Genomic DNA, 20,337 nt, shown 5'->3' on the forward strand with positions numbered 1-20,337 from the left:
CGCTGCTGCAACTTCTTACACAACTCATGAAAGGTTGTTTTCAGTCGTCCTCCCTCGCTGCTCATCTAAATCTGCACTTGTTTGATAATGTGGGAGAAACATTTCCCACCAAAGCACTTGAGCTGCAGATGAAATCCAGATACAAGGTGAGCTTGTACCGGCTGAGATGAAGACACAGTCAGCCATGTTTTCCCTCATGCTTTTTTTTCCTTTTGGCAATTACCCAGGTGGCTTTGAGGTGCTAATTAGACAGTGTTGATTAAAACCAGCTGTGCATAATTTGTGCTATTATTGGATGATCACCCGAGACAAGGAGAGAGAGGAAGAGAGAGGAAGAGAGAGGAAGAGAAGGAACAGCAGCCGGGCAGACGCAAATACAGTACGATGAAGATTTACATATTTGATATTGTACATGTTGCCCAGAGAACCTGTGATCACGTCACATGCACACAGAAGTGAGAGGAAGAGGAGACAGTGACCTATTTACATCTGGTATCAACATGCAATCTGTATCTTCTCTGGCTCAAGATAAACGTCACTTCTGATGTAAATGTATTAAATGCATTGAGCCGGGTGTGCAGATAGATAGAAGATCAGCTGTTTCTAATTGTCAGTCCATTAAATGGCCGTTATCACGACCTTTACAACGCATCAGGTGCATCGACTGTTTCACAACGTGCTCATGGTCAGGTTCAGAGATGCAGGTTTGAGTTAAAATAAGAAGCCTAGGTTTGTTTACTCAACTATAAGTTACGTACTGTAAGATCAGCGCGTTAAATACGTCACGTCGTAAGTAAGTTAAAATAAGTCAACGTGTTCTTTTTAACCTCAGATGTTAACGGCCGACGTGTCAGAAGAAAACATCTGGATCTTTAGCTGCTGAATCACCAGCTGGTCCTTTTCTGTCTGCATGTTTGGTGCTGAGCAGGATTTTACTGACTGTTGCTGCAGGAAGGAAACCAAAACAATGAGCTAAAAGATGCTAAAAGGCTCTGAGATGAGAGCAGTTTGACACATTCTCTCGAGTATGTGGAGGTACAACACTTTTTCCGAACACTGCTAGCAAGTAAACATTTCAGGTTACAAAACAAACCAAGTTAAGCCTCAGGGACCCAAACAAGTTTAGGAAATGTAAAAATGAATGTATTGTTTGTTTACAGATGTCTTTAATACCAGGTGTAAGTGCAGAATACAGATAATACACGAGACAGCTGGTTGGATAATACAGGTGTAAAGACATCTTTCAGTATAAGAGCTGATGACGTTTCACAGTTTGCACTGATTACAATATTTATCCCTGAAACCTTCTTACTGAAACACTGACGATGCTAATGAGTTCATGTTGTTTACATTCATTCAGTTTGTTTATTATTCTGTTGATTATATAACAAATGTTCGTTGTGTCTTTCTTGTGTTGTATATTATTGTGTTTGTTTGGGACCCCTTCAAAATAAGATGATATCCTGAGACAATACAACATTAATGTTTGTATCCTGTGTTTCAGTTTTATTTATTTATATCTTATTTAATGTCATTTTATTTTGTCCATGTTCTATACCAGGGGTCTTCAACAGGGGGTACTGCAGGGGGGTCGCGAAATTGTTTGTATATAAAGCAAATATTTTTTTATGAAAAATATTTTGGTTTATAAATATATTTCTTTCCCCAAAAGGTTATTTGCACATTCACTTCCCCCCCCTCATACAGAACTCGGACAGCACCCCCCCTTGTACAGAACTCTGACAGCACCCCCCTCGTACAGAACTCCGACAGCACCCCCCCTCGTACAGAACTCTGACAGCACCCCCTGCTTCGTACAGAACTCCGACAGCACCCCCCTCATACAGAACTCAGACAGCACCCCCCCTCGTACAGAACTCTGACAGCACCCCCCCCCCGTACAGAACTCTGACAGCACCCCCTGCCTCGTACAGAACTCTGACAGCACCCCCCCTCGTACAGAACTCCGACAGCACCCCCTGCCTCGTACAGAACTCCGACAGCACCCCCCTCGTACAGAACTCCGAGCACCACTAACTCCGACAGCACCCCCCCTCGTACAGAACTCTGACAGCACCCCCCTGCCTCGTACAGAACTCCGACAGCACCCCCCCCTCGTACAGAACTCCGACAGCACCCCCTGCCTCGTACAGAACTCCGACAGCACCCCCCCTCGTACAGAACTCTGACAGCACCCCCTGCCTCGTACAGAACTCCGACAGCACCCCCCTCGTACAGAACTCCGACAGCAACCCCCTGCCTCGTACAGAACTCCGACAGCACCCCCCTCGTACAGAACTCCGACAGCACCCCCCTCGTACAGAACTCCGACAGCACCCCCCTCGTACAGAACTCCGACAGCACCCCCTGCCTCGTACAGAACTCTGACAGCACCCCCATCGTACAGAACTCCGACAGCACCCCCCTCGTACAGAACTCTGACAGCACCCCCCCTCGTACAGAACTCCGACAGCACCCCCTGCCTCGTACAGAACTCTGACAGCACCCCCCTCGTACAGAACTCTGACAGCACCCCCCTCGTACAGAACTCCGACAGCACCCCCCTGCCTCGTACAGAACTCCGACAGCACCCCCTGCCTCGTACAGAACTCCGACAGCACCCCCCTCGTACAGAACTCCGACAGCACCCCCTGCCTCGTACAGAACTCTGACAGCACCCCCTGCCTCGTACAGAACTCCGACAGCACCCCCTGCCTCGTACAGAACTCCGACAGCACCCCCCTCGTACAGAACTCTGACAGCACCCCCCTAGTACAGAACTCTGACAGCACCCCCCCTCGTACAGAACTCTGACAGCACCCCCCCTCGTACAGACCTCTCTATAGGGGGTCCCTGCTCTATAATATACATACATATTATATTATACCTGCGATTCTGCCATTTTAATTTACTTATTTAAATATTTATATACTTCTTTTACTTTTTACTTTCAACCATATTTTTTAAATGTTCACTGTTTTGTATGTTTTCTGGTGAATCCGGTCAATTCTAACGGGTATTTCTGTTAACTCAAATATGTGTATCTGTTTTATTCTTGCATCGTGTTTCTGGACCCCCGTTAACGTGTTATTGTGCTTTGTTTAATATTTGCTTTGTGACGGAATCAAAGAAAATCGAGGGATTTTTTTATAATCGCTTCAAAGTCGCAGGGAGATGTTGTCAGAGGTGTAATAATCCTATTGTTTGTGATATTACGCTGGACTTTCTTCAGACCTGCAGTACAGGAAGTGAGAGCAGAAGACATGTGGAAGTTACTTTCTATCATGCAATGACTGAAATTAAGAAGAAATATGTGTTTTCATCCAATAAAAACACAAAGTTACACACAGAAAAGCATTAAAAGGAATAGAAAATGTGTTTAGTGACCAGGTGAATATAAAGAATGTGCGTTTCATTCTTTCATCTTGGATTTGAAAGCGAGATCATGTCATTGAGTTTCAAGTCTTTCTGCAACATGAAGAGTGTGCACAATACACCGTAGGCAAATAATGATCTTATGGAATATGATGCATTGCTGTAGATTTAAAGTTAAAATCATTAATCTACATTAATACAGCAGTAATATTAAACCAGAACCTTCATATATAACAATAAAACCTTTACTTAAGCACGTTTTTGAGTGCAGGACTTTTAATTGTTGTATTACTTCTACTTCAGTTAATGAATGAATACTTCTTCTTCTTCTTCTTCTTCTTCTTCTTCTTCTTCTTCTGATATTTTGCTATTTGAGAATCATATCTACACTTCTAACCTCCAGCGTTGGTTGTGAAGTCATTTCTGTAACTCTGATTCTGTCCAACCTCAAAACAACGATGTTTTCAGCCGCGAGCTTTAAAGTCACATTCTTCAGTGTTCAGTGTCGCAGCGTTCTGACCTTCAACATGAGGAACTCTGGTTTCATCTAACAACGTGCAGACAGCACCGTCCTGACACTGGACACATCTCGCACCATATCGAGCTGGGAAGCTGTTGCCATGACATTCTGGGACTGACTGACAGCTGTCACTCTGTGTGTGTGCATATTTGTGTGTGTGTGTGTGTGTGTGTGTGTGTGTGTGTGTGTGTGTTTGGGCCAACATGTGCATGTGTGTTGCATTCCAACCAAGTAGGACAGAGAGGTTGTCATGTGTGAGTAGGCGAAGGTTCGTGCTGCCATGAGCTGCATTTATTAAATATGAATGAGATTAATTTCAACAACACTTTGTGTTTAATCCCTCCCCCAACACATTATACTAAACTGTAAAGTTGTAAATGATAACAAAGAAGGTTTGTAATGCTTTTATTTATCATTTTATCAAATCACGCTCTTTGTTTGATCAACTAAATGACCTGGATGAGACACTCGAGGCTCATGATAATATTTCTCTCACTATCATAGAGGAAGAGATTCTAAAGTGTACCAGGCTTCATACCTGTCAACCCTCCCTTCCAATGTTGACAGGTACACCAGGCTTTGTGTAAGTGCATGAAAGCTCTTCGGGCGCAGACCGGTTAGACCGTTCTCCTAAAGCTTCCCCATCATTGCTGTAACTTTGTCTTTAATTGAACACTTCACTCTGGTTTGATTCCAGAAGTCTGGAAATCATCGTTAGTGGCTCCTCTACATGAAGGAGATACAGGTGATCTAGATATCTATAGACCGGTCTCCAGACTCCCAGGTTACATTATTGGAATCATCTGTAAAAGAACAACTCGGTCCTTAGTCCCGATGGTTCAGGGGGTAGAACTTGCCGTATCGCCTTTACAGCAGCGACTGTGGTTGTAAATAAAACAGTTTCTGCTCTTGATAAGAGGAAACGTTGTTTCTTCTGGATAAATTGGCATCATTGGGTTTTGATGAAGCTTCCTTTAAATGCTTTCAGGATTAATTATCTGAACTTAAATGCTGCACGATTGAATTCAGTGGTTTGAAGAGTAACGAAAGGTGTGCCACAAGGTTCCACTGTGGGCCCATTGTTGTTTACGTTGTATATTAATGATACCTGTGCCTCACTAGACAACTGCAAAGCACGTTTATATACAGATGATACCATTCTTTATGTTTATGCATCATCTGTGAAGCAACCATGAAATGACTGAACGGACTCATTACAGATGCCACAGATTATTTTCTTTCTTTTGTCAGAGAATTTGATTTATTGATTGCTGTCAGGATGGAGAGAGAATTTCAACAAATATAACAAAAAAAAGCTCTTAAAATAAATCTCCACTAACTCTAATGGGTTTTTGATAATTAGAGCAGTTATCCATCCAGGGAGCTTCAGGAGTGGAGCACACATACCTCTGTGTTCTCTATAAAGACATGTCATTATGCAGTATCTACTGTACATATGTGCAACACAATTCTTTAACGGTAAGGCATATACTATATATATATATATATATATATATATATATATTAATATCACTAAATCCTGTGAAAAGGCCAAAACCAACAATGTGTCAGTCCGTCTCTAAATATTTACTATAATACTTATTTGTAAATTCATTAATTGTTGGTTTTGGTCTTTTAATGACATTTAAAATGAGAATAAATACACATTCAAACAAAAAACTAATTTTAGTTTCAAGAATATTAGTTTGTACTGAATATGAACTTTGGTTCTATTACTGTGACATGGGGGGAACTTATTAAAAGGTCACTCCTGGTTTCTACAAGCCAAGAGGAGCCGTGCAGAACAGGACTACAGATGACCTGATGGACAAAAGGTAAAAGGGTCATTAGGTCATCGGCCTGCGTTATGAGTCATTTAGAATTTTGCCATTATTACTTATTAGTTCTCCTATTGGCTGAGAGATCCACCTGCCCTTATTCTTCCAACATGTGGATTTATAGAAACATTGATAATGAGTGCACAGCTCAGTTCCAGGGTGTAATGTAGATTATATGTCACTATATCATTTCATGTATTGTGTTGGATTGTTTGTATTTAAAGGAATATGTGACCCCGTGTCCTTACTGACACCCGCAGACACTAATACACCGTTTCACTGACCTTCGACAGTCGAGGCTCATACTTTAAAATAAAACAATATTTACAGAATTGTGACTTATACAAGGCTATAAGTTGGCAGAGCTCCTCAGGTCAAATGAATTTAATATAATGAGGATTCAAGTGTGATTTCAGTGTAAGGCTCAACCTTAATAAAGCCTGTCAATCAGTGCAAGATAATTACAAGTCTAACACTCAGAGGACTGATGGAGTCGTTATCACATCCTGTCCTCTTGTTCTATATCTGCGTTCACAACATCTACGTCACGTGCACTCACACAAGAAATCAGCCTGGACTCCATCAGGCGTTTCAAATGATTGTCTTTAATCAGTTAGCAGTAAAGTTTCATACTTTGTGTCCAAAGTACTGCAACGATATATTTTTGAAATATCCCTTTATCATATAACTAGGGCTGCGGCAAATGATTCATTAACAAGTAATCTGACTTTTCCTTTTAAATCAAACATGTAGATACATTTTCTGTTGGCTGATTCATTTAATTAATTGGATAATATTTTCAGGAAACAGAGAAAAGGTTGCAGAACAGAACTCTAGAAAAACAAGAGAATTTGATCGTAATTATCTTCAAGTAAAAAACAGGAAGTGCCATTCATTCCTCTGGTTGTGAAGGGGGTGACTGCTCTGGTTGTATAGAAGTCTATGAGAAAATGTTTCTTCTTCTCTCTTGATTTATTACCTCAGTAACATTTTCCTGATGAGTTGAAGTCTTCATCAACATGATGTTCATTTAGTAACTGATGGAAACATTTAAAATAGAGGATAAAGCAGTGTCTCTTTAGGGCGGGGCTACCTGTGATTGACAGGTCACTACCACGGTGTTGTTGGGTTTGCGCCTTTTTGTCTTACAACTTTAACTCTTTCACAGTTTGTGTTTTCACTTCATTCTCCTGTAAATGTCTCGCTCAGTTGTACTTTGCTCGACCCTCTCGTGTCACTTCTGTTTGCCAAAAAACAAGATGGCCGAAAAGTGAAACTTGAGGACATATTGAGAAGCTGATCAGCACGTAAGTGGCTGCAGGTGCCTGTAAGGTGAAGAAGCTGCGGTCACGTTTAACACGTTTGTTCTGACACAAAGCTGCAGCATCATAATATCTTACATTTATGAAACAACAGCAAAGCAGTTGTGAAGCTCGTCAGACTCAACATGGGGAAATGCAGAAGCAATGAAGTTTCTGCTTTAAACCGCTGTCAGTTCACAGAAAACATCACTTCTGTCGACAATCAAACCCTCTTCCTCTCGACGAGCGGGTTTTTAGTGGAATATGTCAAAAGACATGATAGTGATGTTCATGTTACTGCTGAAGCAAAGGCAACTGTCCTCCCCCGTTACTCTGGCCTTTCTCTCATCTCCTCCGTCACTTGTCTTCCCTTCACTCCATCCCCTCCACCCTCGCTCTAAACCCCTCATTCTGCGCTTTTATTCTCTCTCCTACAACGGCCTCCTCCTCTCTCTGCTCTTCATCCTGTCTTAATTCTCCTGCTTCATCTTCACATCTTTTCTATCATGTACATCCCTCCTCTCCTCTCCCCTCCTCGACATTGGACAGAGGCAGCTACACAGTGTGGGTAGTGTTGGTGCAGCGGAGTGCTTCCAAACGTGTCCATCTGCCAAGGAAGAGGAGGAGGAGGAGGAAGAGGAGGAGGTAAGAGGAAGAGGCCAGAGAGCATGTGTCTTAATCGGGATTGACAGTTACATCGCTCCCAGATAAACGCCTGTCACACTTTAATCCTCCGCCTTTCACATGTTGCTCGCACATGCCACGGACGGAGCAAATATACACGCAGAGATACATCATGGTGTTCCTTAATGAACTTAGTCAGGTGGAGGCTGAGTCCCCCCCCCCACCGCACACACACACACACACTAAGTTGGAATCATCAATATTAAAGCAGGCATATGAAACGCACACATGCACACGCACAACCACACACACACACACAGACACACTGCTTACATACAAACTCGCACGCATTTGCAAAGTGTCTGTTGGCAACCATAGCAACAGTTGCCGTAGCTACTGTAGGAAGCCAGAGTATTGTTAATGGCACCAGAGGAACCAGTGATGCATCATCTCACGTGGGGGGGATGGTGCAATATAATGTATACTGTATACAGTAAGATGAAGATGAAGATGTAGTGTAGGCTGAGCTCTGAGGAGACTCCACGGTGATGCCTTGCTTGTTGTATGAGGTTTTATTAAGTTTTGAGATGTGCTTTCTCTGGGATTGGTGGTAGATTGAAACTAATACCAGCACACTTCCTTTCTGGATTTGGTCTATTATTGCATTTTACAAAAGATATTTAAGTGTTTGAACTGGGAAGTTGATTTACCTAAAAATAAATGATCAGCTGATTTACAGACGTCTCTTCAGAGCCTGGTGCTCTTCCTCGGGGCTTGACTGTAGAATCAGTGCAGTTCCCCTTTAAGTAACAAGGCTACTCAAAGAAACCACCAGGTTACAAAGGAAACAAGGGTTTTCAAGCTCTGTAAGGTCTCTAAGTTTGCAAATAATGCAATCAGTAGGGTTTAGAGACCTCTAAGAAACAGAGATCTGGAGGGAGAAAACCAAACCTGCATGACTGGATACAACTAGAGCTAAGTGAGAAATGATTTTATGTCATTTGGGTGAACTGACCCCTTTAAGGACCCTTCATAACTGATCTCCATCTTGTTAAACAGCAGAGTCCTGCAGGAGGGAACTTATTATGTTCTTGAGTTGACGCGCTGACGTCTTAAGTTCAGGAGCAAACAGGCGTGACCAGATCAAGACTCAACAGCAACATATCGACAGTATAATATTATATCATATATCTTATGTATGCCTCTGACCTGCAAGGTTAGTCAGACTGGATCTTGTGAAAATAAAAAAGAGAATACCCCCCACACCCACACCCATACACACACACACACACACAGCTCTCGAGTGTGTTGCAGACGCTCACCTGGGCTGGCGCTGTGAAGGTAGAGCCCGCCGGGCCTCCTCCCCCAGCCGGCTGAGGGAAGGTGACCGGCTCCTCGCCCCCCTCCCCATGGTCCGCACCACCACGTTGCCATTGGGGCTGCCGCTGGGCATCTGCTGGAGCAGCTGGGGTGACAGGCTGCGATGTAATGCTGAGGCGCCAGGCTGCGAGTGACCCTGCTGGGGGGCCCTGTGTGGGTGGGGCTGGGCGTGTTGCTGCAGATGGGGGGCCCAGGTGCCAGGAGAACCGTGCTGCTGCTGGTACTGACTGACTGTTAGGTTGTTGTCGCTGTTGGAGCGCAGCAGGACCCGTGGCGCTGATAACGAGGAGGGAGAGTGGCCGTTTCCGCTGCCAGAAGACTGACCCCGGCGGCGTTTGGAGTAGGCTGGAGCCTCGCGGAAAGGCACTGCAGAGGAATGAAGAAGAGATTGAAGTCATTTATGTTTCAGAATCTAAGCATTTCATTATTTCATTAGGATCTTTGATCGTTTCTAATAACTCAAACTGTATGTGCATATTTTAAAGCAACATAATGGAGGATTCTGTATCTCACGTTTCCACCGCTGCTGTAAATATGGACAGCTGCATTTGTTATTATTATCTTCCAGTACTGGAACAGCTAACTAGCTAACACAGCAGTTAGCCGTTAGCATTACTTTAGCAACAAGGGAAGCTTTCTGTCCAACAGGAAACACATCATGGCAGAGCAGCAGGACGTCAGAGGGGAAACCACAAAACAGTTTCTCCATTAAATATGATCCAGCTTCACTGAAATCCACTTACACACTTCTCCCAGGAGATTGTACGACTCGCTCTGCAAAGTTACATAAGCTAGCACCTCCTTCTCCTGATTACAAGTCAGTGTAGCGTCAACATCTCTAAAGGTTTGAGGTTTATAGTTACATAATGTTGCTTTAAATGGTAAATAACTTTGACAAAGATGATCTCCTGTCTTCAATGTCAAAGTTAGTTGGGGGAGTTTTGGCCAGTGATCCTTCAAAAAAGGAGACAAAGCGGCTTTCAGTGTACTCATTATGCTTTTGACATATTTGAGGATACATGTTTGTGTTGGTTGATGGTAATTGTATGGGAGTAGTTCTAATAGAAAGGACTGAAGTTGAAGCACTGAAGGAATCTAACTGGCAGTGGAAGTGACATATCTGAAAGCAGTTGAAGTGATGAACATATAAATGCAAATGACAGCAACTCAAGTACGTGCAAAACTACAGATGCACCTTCTGTGTGCTGAACACTAGCTGTGACTTCAGTGCATCCCTGACTTGTTTTCTAATCTGGTTTGTACATCTGCACATTGTTTGCACATGCTATATACTGCAGATCAAAGTGCACTGAGATTTGTTACTAATTGTAAAGTCTGCAATCAGAATTCTTGCCGATCTCTGACCTTTAGTTATTTGTAAAGCTTTTCAACTCCCATCGTACATTTGCACTTTGATTGCACAGAAGCCTGAGACACGATTTGCTCTTTGGTGCTGAAACTACAAGAATTGGTTTCTCTGGCTGATTTTAAGGCTCCTGTAAGTGCCTGTCACTGTGTAGGTATTTCAACACGTTAATGTATTTCTACTTGTGGTTATTGTTGTTGTCTGTATCTTGTTATGCTGCTGTCTTGGCCAGGTCTCTTACTCTAAGCTTCTACCTTGTGAAATATGGGTAAAAAGATGATTTTTCTATGTGCACAGATGCATTATATCATTTGTGCAGATGAAATTCCAAAAGTATAAAAGTCTGTTTAATAGTTTGGCCTCGTTCTACTTTATATTGAGAATATTGCTGATCAGAAACAAATCCCATCTTTCTATAGTTACTCAAATTCTCCAGAAATAGACACTATCTGGTAGCAGCACTACAAAGTAATCTATGTCAGTGGAGACTTTACACGAGAGCTCTTCCTCCACCTCCCTGAAGACTCCACCACACAAACCTCCAGCTCCACTGTGTGTGTGAGGCTGCCCTTGAGTGATGACAAGGAGCCGGTGACCCTGACCTTTCAACCCCCGTTAAAGAGAGCATCCAAGGTCAGAACACTGACCTTGGATCAAAGTTGTCGGATGATTTGATCGTTTTTTGTCATAACAACTACACCGTTTGTCGATGTGTGTTCACCTGAGATGCTGCTCTGTTCTGCAGGGTGATTGCGCTGCATGCTTTAGGGTTAATACTTGGTTATAGAACAGGATGGCTTGAGTGCCACAGACAAAACTCCTCTTTTAAAACCTGTTGGTTGAATCACTTTTAGGATTCTGTGATCTTCAAAGCACTTTGTAGAGGAACATATTGAACAGAAGTACAACTTTAAAGGTGCAGTGTTCTATATGGTAACTGTTAATTAAAGTCTTTAATATTGTCCAACAGTCTGAGCTCTGTTACTTTATGGCACAAATACATTTACTAATAAAACGTCTAATAGTAACATGAATTTCTATATTAACTGTATTAAAATAGCAGCTGTGTAACATCCTGCATGTGCACTCACTGAGTGTGTGAAGATTAAAGACGGCTGACATTCTGATCATGTTGCACATACTGTACAATTTGCATAATAAAAGGGGTGATTGTGCCTTTTTCCATTGTTGTGTGTTATTTTTAGGAGCACAGATATATGCAAAGCTTCCCGCTCTTAGTCGACGAAGATTTCTCTAGTCGATTAGTCATATTTCTAATAAAGTGATGAACACATCTCTGGTAAACACAAGATTTAATGCTTTTGCAGGATTCTTTATGGGGACACTCAGTCTTTTGTGGATTAGTCGATAACAAAGGTATATGAGTGTTAGTCGACTAAGAGTTTCTTTCATTGAGCACAGTCGTCAATCAGTGCATGTAGTGACTGCAGGGATGCCTCCGTCATGGGAACAGATCTGCACCGTCTGCCTGGAAGGTGAAGCACTCGGTTCAACAAGGAGAGACTTCAGAGTGGAGACCACGAGAACTATGAATGCATGGCGGTCGTCAGGAGAAAGGGTACCTGGAGTTACTTTGGTTGTTGCAAAATCCCCTATCCCCACTACTGGGGACAGCAAGTGCAAAGAACTGAGCTTGATACTCTTTGGTAACTGGGGAAAGCTACAGATTCTCAGGTAAACATCTTCCTGTTCTGGTGGAAGCCTTCATTTCCCCAGGTGACAGTACCCAGGGCGCCGTCAATACTGCATAGTGAAAGTGAGGCTCACAGGGAATTATTCCGACACGGTCTTTATTCCAGCCATTACATCGTGCAATTAATATTCCATCACTATTGCCATTTTAAACCATCACTGTGCTGAAGCAAAGTGCACGTCAGTATTTGTGTACCACAGGGAAGGAGATGGTTATTTATAGTTTACCTTCTTTTTCAGACTTACTCTGAGACTATATGTGCACATCTATCCATCTATCTATTGACCTTTGTTGTTCCTCTTCTGGCATTATTGTACATGTCTTGTCATTTGTTTTATCTATCCATCAACATGTAATCTCTGTCTGACTGTGTGGGCGTCCAATACAAGACAGCTAAAACCAATATAGGATATAATTGACACACACAAGTATTGAACTGAGGTGATTGGACACGGCTCCGCGCTGCTCTCTCTGTGACCATCATTAGCATGATTATCAGGATTTCATGAGCAGAGCAGAACTCCTCTGGTCTCCACTGCCTGCGCTACACTGTTGGACTGAACTGGTACCAGAGGTTGGCCTTGATTTCCCCATGGATGTGTTTCTCCATTACTCGTGAGATGACGAGCCTATAACTGCCAGAACCAGCTCTCCTTGCAATTACACCAGCGCAGGGAGAGGAGAGCAGAACAGAGCCTGCAGCCATTCCAACAAGCACCTCCTGATTATTAAGTTGATTAATACAACGGCACCAGGCTACCATCGCCGCCTGTTAGCTGTGGTGCAGATTCCTGCTGGTCGCTTTCTGGCACTGAACATCTGAAAGTGGTTTCACTGAGTCATTAGCGCTTTCCCAGACTAATAGCTGAGACCTTTCTCTCTCTCTGTGGGTCTACAGCAGACGTGCTGATGAAGAGAAGACAGGCAAACATTTAATGAGCTAGCACATTTAAAAGCTAACAGATAGCTGACGAGCTATCTGTGTGCGTGTGTGGCTTCTACGCTGGTGGAGCTTTTATATCCACACGGGTGTGTGTATGTATGTTCCTCAGAGTGAAGGATGTCAAGGCCGACCCAACAGAGGCTAGCTAAGACTTCCTAGCATTCAGAGAATACACATTGAAACAGTACCATCGAATGAAGGAAATTGACGTTTCTTTTTTTTAAACTTCCAGTATAGCATTGATTTTGCATTCCTCAAAATAACGCAAACTAATTCAAAACAGCTAGGCTATGTTGACAACTATTATAACGTACAAAACAATACAATAAATATTTTCTCCTCAAAGCCACCAGACTCCATTGACAGAAACAGTAATTTTACATAACTGATCAAAACACAGAAACAAAATAATGCTCTTCAAAGCCGCCTTGGTCTTTCTCTACTGTTTCAACGATCACCAACTCTGTTTTGTTTAAAATAAAACCATAATTTACAGAGTTAAACATGAAAATGTGCCGGCTCTCCATATTTCATGTTTTTGGCCTGTGTTTTAAATTAAACCTTAAAGATCTAACATGAGTGAAGATTCACTGGTTTAGCAATTTCTCGCCTCAAATTGTTCAGAAACACATTTTGAGGTGAAATCACTGAAAATGTACGAGCATATTTTTCTTGTTTCCAAATCGTGGGACAGGAAATGCAACGCTGGCAAAGGATTGTGGGTGTTTTAGCAACGCGGAGAATACAGATATGTATATCCTTCAAAATCCTCTGAATGAAGGACTCAGTTCTTGGCTCGAAGGATCCTTGACATTGGAACAGGCCTTCGGCTGGATTCAAGGACGCAGCATCAGCCGTGTAAGGATCTCGACATTGAAGAAACACCCGTACACTGTAATGCATCGACTCGCTCTGTCTTTCTCTCATCTCTTTGCACACAATCGCTCACAAAAATTAATTATCAAGTAAAATGGGGGGTGGGGATTGAAAACAACCCGAGCATCTTATATAAGAGTTGGAAAAGCAATCAGTGGAATCTATATGATTAAATGCTCCTGAAACACAGAATGCAGGTCAAAGGTCAGAGCGTCTAAATGATGCTGTTGACATACATAGCACACTAAGCTGTTACAGGAAGACAGTTAAATACTGTTTGTCCCTCAAAAGTCCACTTTGTGCCAATATGTGTGCTGATCATAAAGTAAAATCTGTACATTTAAAAGAAGGATTTACATTTTTAATCAAGTCTGGACATGTGAGACTTAGATTATCCTGCAGAAGTTGTGTGAGAGTTTGCAGACGGACGTTTTGATAACGTTTTGTTGTTGTTAAACAAGACTTTTGTCCGTTTTTTTATTCTTCGTCCACCCTGCGGACAATGTGAGAACAGTGACACGGAGCGAGCACTTAATACACAATTGATCATTTTGTGGGTGATATATTCCTTTAACCTGAGGACAGATGTTAGGATTATTTAAACTCTACGTAGACCAGACTCCTCACACATCATGATGATTTATATGTTCTGGCAGACAGAAAGGACACATACTGAAGGACAGAGAACACACACTACTCCCTGCATGTTTCTGCACAAAGACAAATGCATATTCATTTTAAAAAGAAAATGAAACGTGAACGTTTCAGTTCTAGTTCGACACCTGAACCTCTGGGCCACCAGGGTGCTGCTTGCTTTGCTCATTTCTGCAGCAATTTGCACAGAAAAAGGAAAGAAATGGAGCAAAAAAACACTAAATTTGGATTAGATGTTGAATGGAGGTCAACGTCTGCAGGGAGAGAACTCCATCAGGGTCAGGTCAACTTCTGCTGAGCTGCAGCTCTGAACTGAAATAATAGCGACTCACGTCACATCGCAGTTTGCACATTGTTTTCAGACTATTTTACTTTCTAATTATTTCTCTCACATGTGAGGTCAGCAGTCCGGATTCCAGTCGTTTATAAGACACGATCAAACGAGAACAAACAAAATTATTTCAATCATTAAACACAATCGTCTCCTGACCCTCATCAATATATTGAATTATTTCTAATGAGTGTAGACAATGTCCAACATGAGTAATGAGTGTAGACAATGTCCAACATTAGTAATGAGTGTAGACAATATCCAATATTAGTAATGAGTTTAGACAATGTCCAACATTATTAATGAGTGTAGACAATGTCCGACATTAGTAATGAGTACAGACAATGTCCCACATTAGTAATGAGTACAGACAATGTCCAACATGAGTAATGAGTGTAGACAATGTCCCACATTAGTAATGAGTACAGACAATATCCAACATTAGTAATGAGTACAGACAATAGCCAACATTAGTAATGAGTGTAGACAATGTCCCACATTAGTAATGAGTGTAGATAATGTCCAACATTATTAATGAGTGTAGACAATGTCCAACATTAGTAATGAGTGTAGACAATGTCCAACATTAGTAATGAGTTTAGACAATGTCCAACATTATTAATGAGTGTAGACAATGTCCAACATTAGTAATGAGTGTAGACAATGTCCAACATTAGTAATGAGTTTAGACAATGTCCCACATTAGTAATGAGTACAGACAATATCCAACATTAGTAATGAGTGTAGACAATATCCAACATTAGTAATGAGTACAGACAATATCCAACATTAGTAATGAGTACAGACAATATCCAACATTAGTAATGAGTGTAGACAATGTCCCACATTAGTAATGAGTGTAGACAATGTCCAACATTAGTAATGAGTGTAGACAATGTCCAACATTAGTAATGAGTTTAGACAATGTCCAACATTATTAATGAGTGTAGACAATGTCCAACATTATTAATGAGTGTAGACAATGTCCAACATTAGTAATGAGTTTAGACAATGTCCCACATTAGTAATGAGTACAGACAATGTCCAACATTAGTAATGAGTGTAGACAATGTCCAACATTAGTAATGTGTGTAGACAATGTCCAACATTAGTAATGAGTACAGACAATATCCAACATTAGTAATGAGTACAGACAATGTCCCACATTAGTAATGAGTGTAGACAATGTCCAACATTAGTAATGTGTGTAGACAATGTCCAACATTAGTAATGAGTACAGACAATGTCCCACATTAGTAATGAGTACAGACAATGTCCCACATTAGTAATGAGTACAGACAATGTCTCACATTAGTAATGAGTACAGACAATGTCCCACATTAGTAATGAGTACAGACAATGTCCCACATTAGTAATGAGTACAGACAATGTCCCACATTAGTCATGAGTGTAGACAATGTCCAACATTAGTAATGAGTACAGACAATGTCCCACATTAGTAATGAGTACAGACAATGTCCCACATTAGTAAGGAGTACAGACAATGTCCCACATTAGTAATGAGTGTAGACAATATCCCACATTATTAATGAGTGTAGACAATGTCCCACATTAGTAATGAGTGTAGACAATGTCCAACATTAGTAATGAGTACAGACAATGTCCCACATTAGTAATGAGTACAGACAATGTCCCACATTAGTAATGAGTACAGACACTGACCCACTTTAGTAATGAGTATAGACAATGTCCAACATTAGTAATGAGTACAGACAATGTCCCACATTAGTAATGAGTACAGACAATGTCCAACATTAGTAATGAGTACAGACAATGTCCCACTTTAGTAATGAGTATAGACAATGTCCAACATTAGTAATGAGTACAGACAATGTCCCACATTAGTAATGAGTACAGACAATGTCCCACATTAGTAATGAGTATAGACAATGTCCAACATTAGTAATGAGTATAGACAATGTCCCACATTAGTAATGAGTACAGACACTGTCCCACTTTAGTAATGAGTATAGACAATGTCCAACATTAGTAATGAGTATAGACAATGTCCCACATTAGTAATGAGTACAGACAATGTCCCACATTAGTCATGAGTGTAGACAATGTCCAACATTAGTAATGAGTACAGACAATGTCCAACATTACTAATGAGTGTAGATAATGTCCAACATTAGTAATGAGTACAGACAATGTCCCACATTAGTAATGAGTACAGACAATGTCCCACTTTAGTAATGAATATAGACAATGTCCAACATTAGTAATGAGTATAGACAATGTCCAACATTAGTAATGAGTACAGACAATGTCCAACATTAGTAATGAGTACAGACAATGTCCCACTTTAGTAATGAGTATAGACAATGTCCAACATTAGTAATGAGTACAGACAATGTCCCACATTAGTAATGAGTACAGACAATGTCCAACATTAGTAATGAGTACAGACAATGTCCCACTTTAGTAATGAGTATAGACAATGTCCAACATTAGTAATGAGTACAGACACTGTCCCACTTTAGTAATGAGTATAGACAATGTCCAACATTAGTAATGAGTATAGACAATGTCCCACATTAGTAATGAGTACAGACAATGTCCCACATTAGTCATGAGTGTAGACAATGTCCAACATTAGTAATGAGTACAGACAATGTCCAACATTACTAATGAGTGTAGATAATGTCCAACATTAGTAATGAGTACAGACAATGTCCCACATTAGTAATGAGTACAGACAATGTCCCACTTTAGTAATGAGTATAGACAATGTCCAACATTAGTAATGAGTATAGACAATGTCCAACATTAGTAATGAGTACAGACAATGTCCAACATTAGTAATGAGTACAGACAATGTCCCACTTTAGTAATCAGTATAGACAATGTCCCACATTAGTAATGAGTATAGACAATGTCCCACATTAGTAATGAGTACAGACACTGTCCCACTTTAGTAATGTGTGTAGACAATGTCCAACATTAGTAATGAGTACAGACAATGTCCAACATTAGTAATGAGTACAGACAATGTCCCACTTTAGTAATGAGTACAGACAATGTCCCACATTAGTAATGAGTATAGACAATGTCCAACATTAGTAATGAGTACAGACAATGTCCAACATTAGTAATGAGTACAGACAATGTCCCACATTAGTAATGAGTACAGACAATGTCCCACATTAGTAATGAGTACAGACAATGTCCAACATTAGTAATGAGTACAGACAATGTCCCACTTTAGTAATGAGTATAGACAATGTCCCACATTAGTAATGAGTATAGACAATGTCCAACATTAGTAATGAGTACAGACAATGTCCAACATTAGTAATGAGTACAGACAATGTCCCACTTTAGTAATCAGTATAGACAATGTCCCACATTAGTAATGAGTATAGACAATGTCCAACATTAGTAATGAGTACAGACAATGTCCAACATTAGTAATGAGTACAGACAATGTCCCACATTAGTAATGAGTATAGAGAATGTCCAACATTAGTAATGAGTACAGACAATGTCCCACATCAGTCATGAGTGTAGACAATGTCCAACATTAGTAATGAGTGTAGACAATGTCCAACATTAGTAATGAGTACAGACAATGTCCCACATTAGTAATGAGTATAGAGAATGTCCAACATTAGTAATGAGTACAGACAATGTCCCACATCAGTCATGAGTGTAGACAATGTCCAACATTAGTAATGAGTACAGACAATGTCCCACTTTAGTAATCAGTATAGACAATGTCCCACATTAGTAATGAGTATAGACAATGTCCAACATTAGTAATGAGTACAGACAATGTCCAACATTAGTAATGAGTACAGACAATGTCCCACATTAGTAATGAGTATAGAGAATGTCCAACATTAGTAATGAGTACAGACAATGTCCCACATCAGTCATGAGTGTAGACAATGTCCAACATTAGTAATGAGTGTAGACAATGTCCAACATTAGTAATGAGTACAGACAATGTCCCACATTAGTAATGAGTATAGAGAATGTCCAACATTAGTAATGAGTACAGACAATGTCCCACATCAGTCATGAGTGTAGACAATGTCCAACATTAGTAATGAGTGTAGACAATGTCCAACATTAGTAATGAGTACAGACAATGTCCCACATTAGTAATGAGTGTAGACAATGTCCAACATTAGTAATGAGTACAGACAATGTCCCACATTAGTAATGAGTGTAGACAATGTCCCACATTAGTAATGAGTACAGACAATGTCCCACATTATTAATGAGTGTAGACAATGTCCCAGTGGCTTCATGTCTCCCATCAACAGCCAACGTTTGTTTCTTTTTAATTAAAACTAAATGTTAACTTGACTGTTGCACATGTTGGCAGGTACACTTCTGTAATCAGTGCTAGAACTCTACTTTTTGGTGCGCAACTAAATAACAATTATTTCATCATTATTTGAAACAACATTAATTATATTTGTAATTTACTCCCCCAATATGTGAATTCATTGGTTTCTTCACCATAACCCTGATCCTTCACCAACATTAAATAATGTATTGTAGTTAAACTTCACCAAACCTTCCCCCCAGCGCTGGTGAATCAGAACACACTCATATGAATGTTTTTCTTTTTGACATTCAAGTTTTTATTGAAAAACTTTTCACGGCCCTGTGACTTTTAAGGGACACTGACATGCAGGACTTTCCTCAAACTCAATGATTAAAAATAGAAACTTAGTTTTGGTTTGGCAAACAAAAAGGGAGAACATGTAGTATTTCAAATGTCCATCAGGTGGAGCTCTTCAGTTTGAGTGAGTGAAATTACACTAGGCTCATAATCAAGTGGCCATCGAGAGGAAGGAGTCCACTCGAAGGAATGTGGACTTTAATATCATTAAACACAAAGACGGGCACTGATGTTCAAACAGGGTTTAAAAGGAGATTTAAAGCTGCACTAAGTGAAGGTTTTCAGTCTCCATAGGAAAGAGATGTTACATTATCTGTATATGTTGATCTTTCTTCTTCGTTTGACAGCTATTGTTGTGTTCTGTGCTCTCAGGAGGTTTTGTGAAAGCATGTTCTTGAAGTCCTTTCCTCTTTTTTTCTCTTACTTCACTTCCTCAATTGTAAATATAAAATGTGTAAATCCGCACCAGAACTCCTACAATACAAGCCTCCAGTGAGTTCCTTACATTTTATAAAATCCCCACAATGCCGTGCTGTGCCTGTACATACGAGATGACAGATGGGTAAATTACAGTTATGTGAAACTACAGTCAGCGGTGACGCAAAGCGGCTATGATTCATACGTTTGCTGGAACCTTCATTTACTGCTGGCTACTGAGTAATTATAGTGGTTATAGTGATTTTCATGTAAATGAAGTTTTACATTTGTATTGTCAGTGTCTGATTATTCTTAATTTAGCATCAACATGCATCATTCTT

General features: G+C 40.7%; 1 protein-coding gene across 1 annotated transcript in view; it reads right to left on the bottom strand.

Moving 5' to 3' along the window:
* The window catches only part of shank2a (SH3 and multiple ankyrin repeat domains 2a), a 221,869-nt gene that overhangs the window by 79,031 nt on the left and 122,501 nt on the right, over positions 1–20,337 (bottom strand). The window contains exons 12-13 of the mRNA XM_029426822.1: positions 16,606–16,608; positions 8,981–9,404 (exon numbers count right to left, since the gene is read on the bottom strand). Coding sequence (XP_029282682.1) covers positions 8,981–9,404; positions 16,606–16,608 — 427 coding nt within the window. The remainder of the gene's footprint in view (positions 1–8,980; positions 9,405–16,605; positions 16,609–20,337) is intronic.

This window comes from Cottoperca gobio, chromosome 3 (genome assembly GCF_900634415.1).
Source record: "Cottoperca gobio chromosome 3, fCotGob3.1, whole genome shotgun sequence".
Taxonomy (NCBI): domain Eukaryota; kingdom Metazoa; phylum Chordata; class Actinopteri; order Perciformes; family Bovichtidae; genus Cottoperca; species Cottoperca gobio.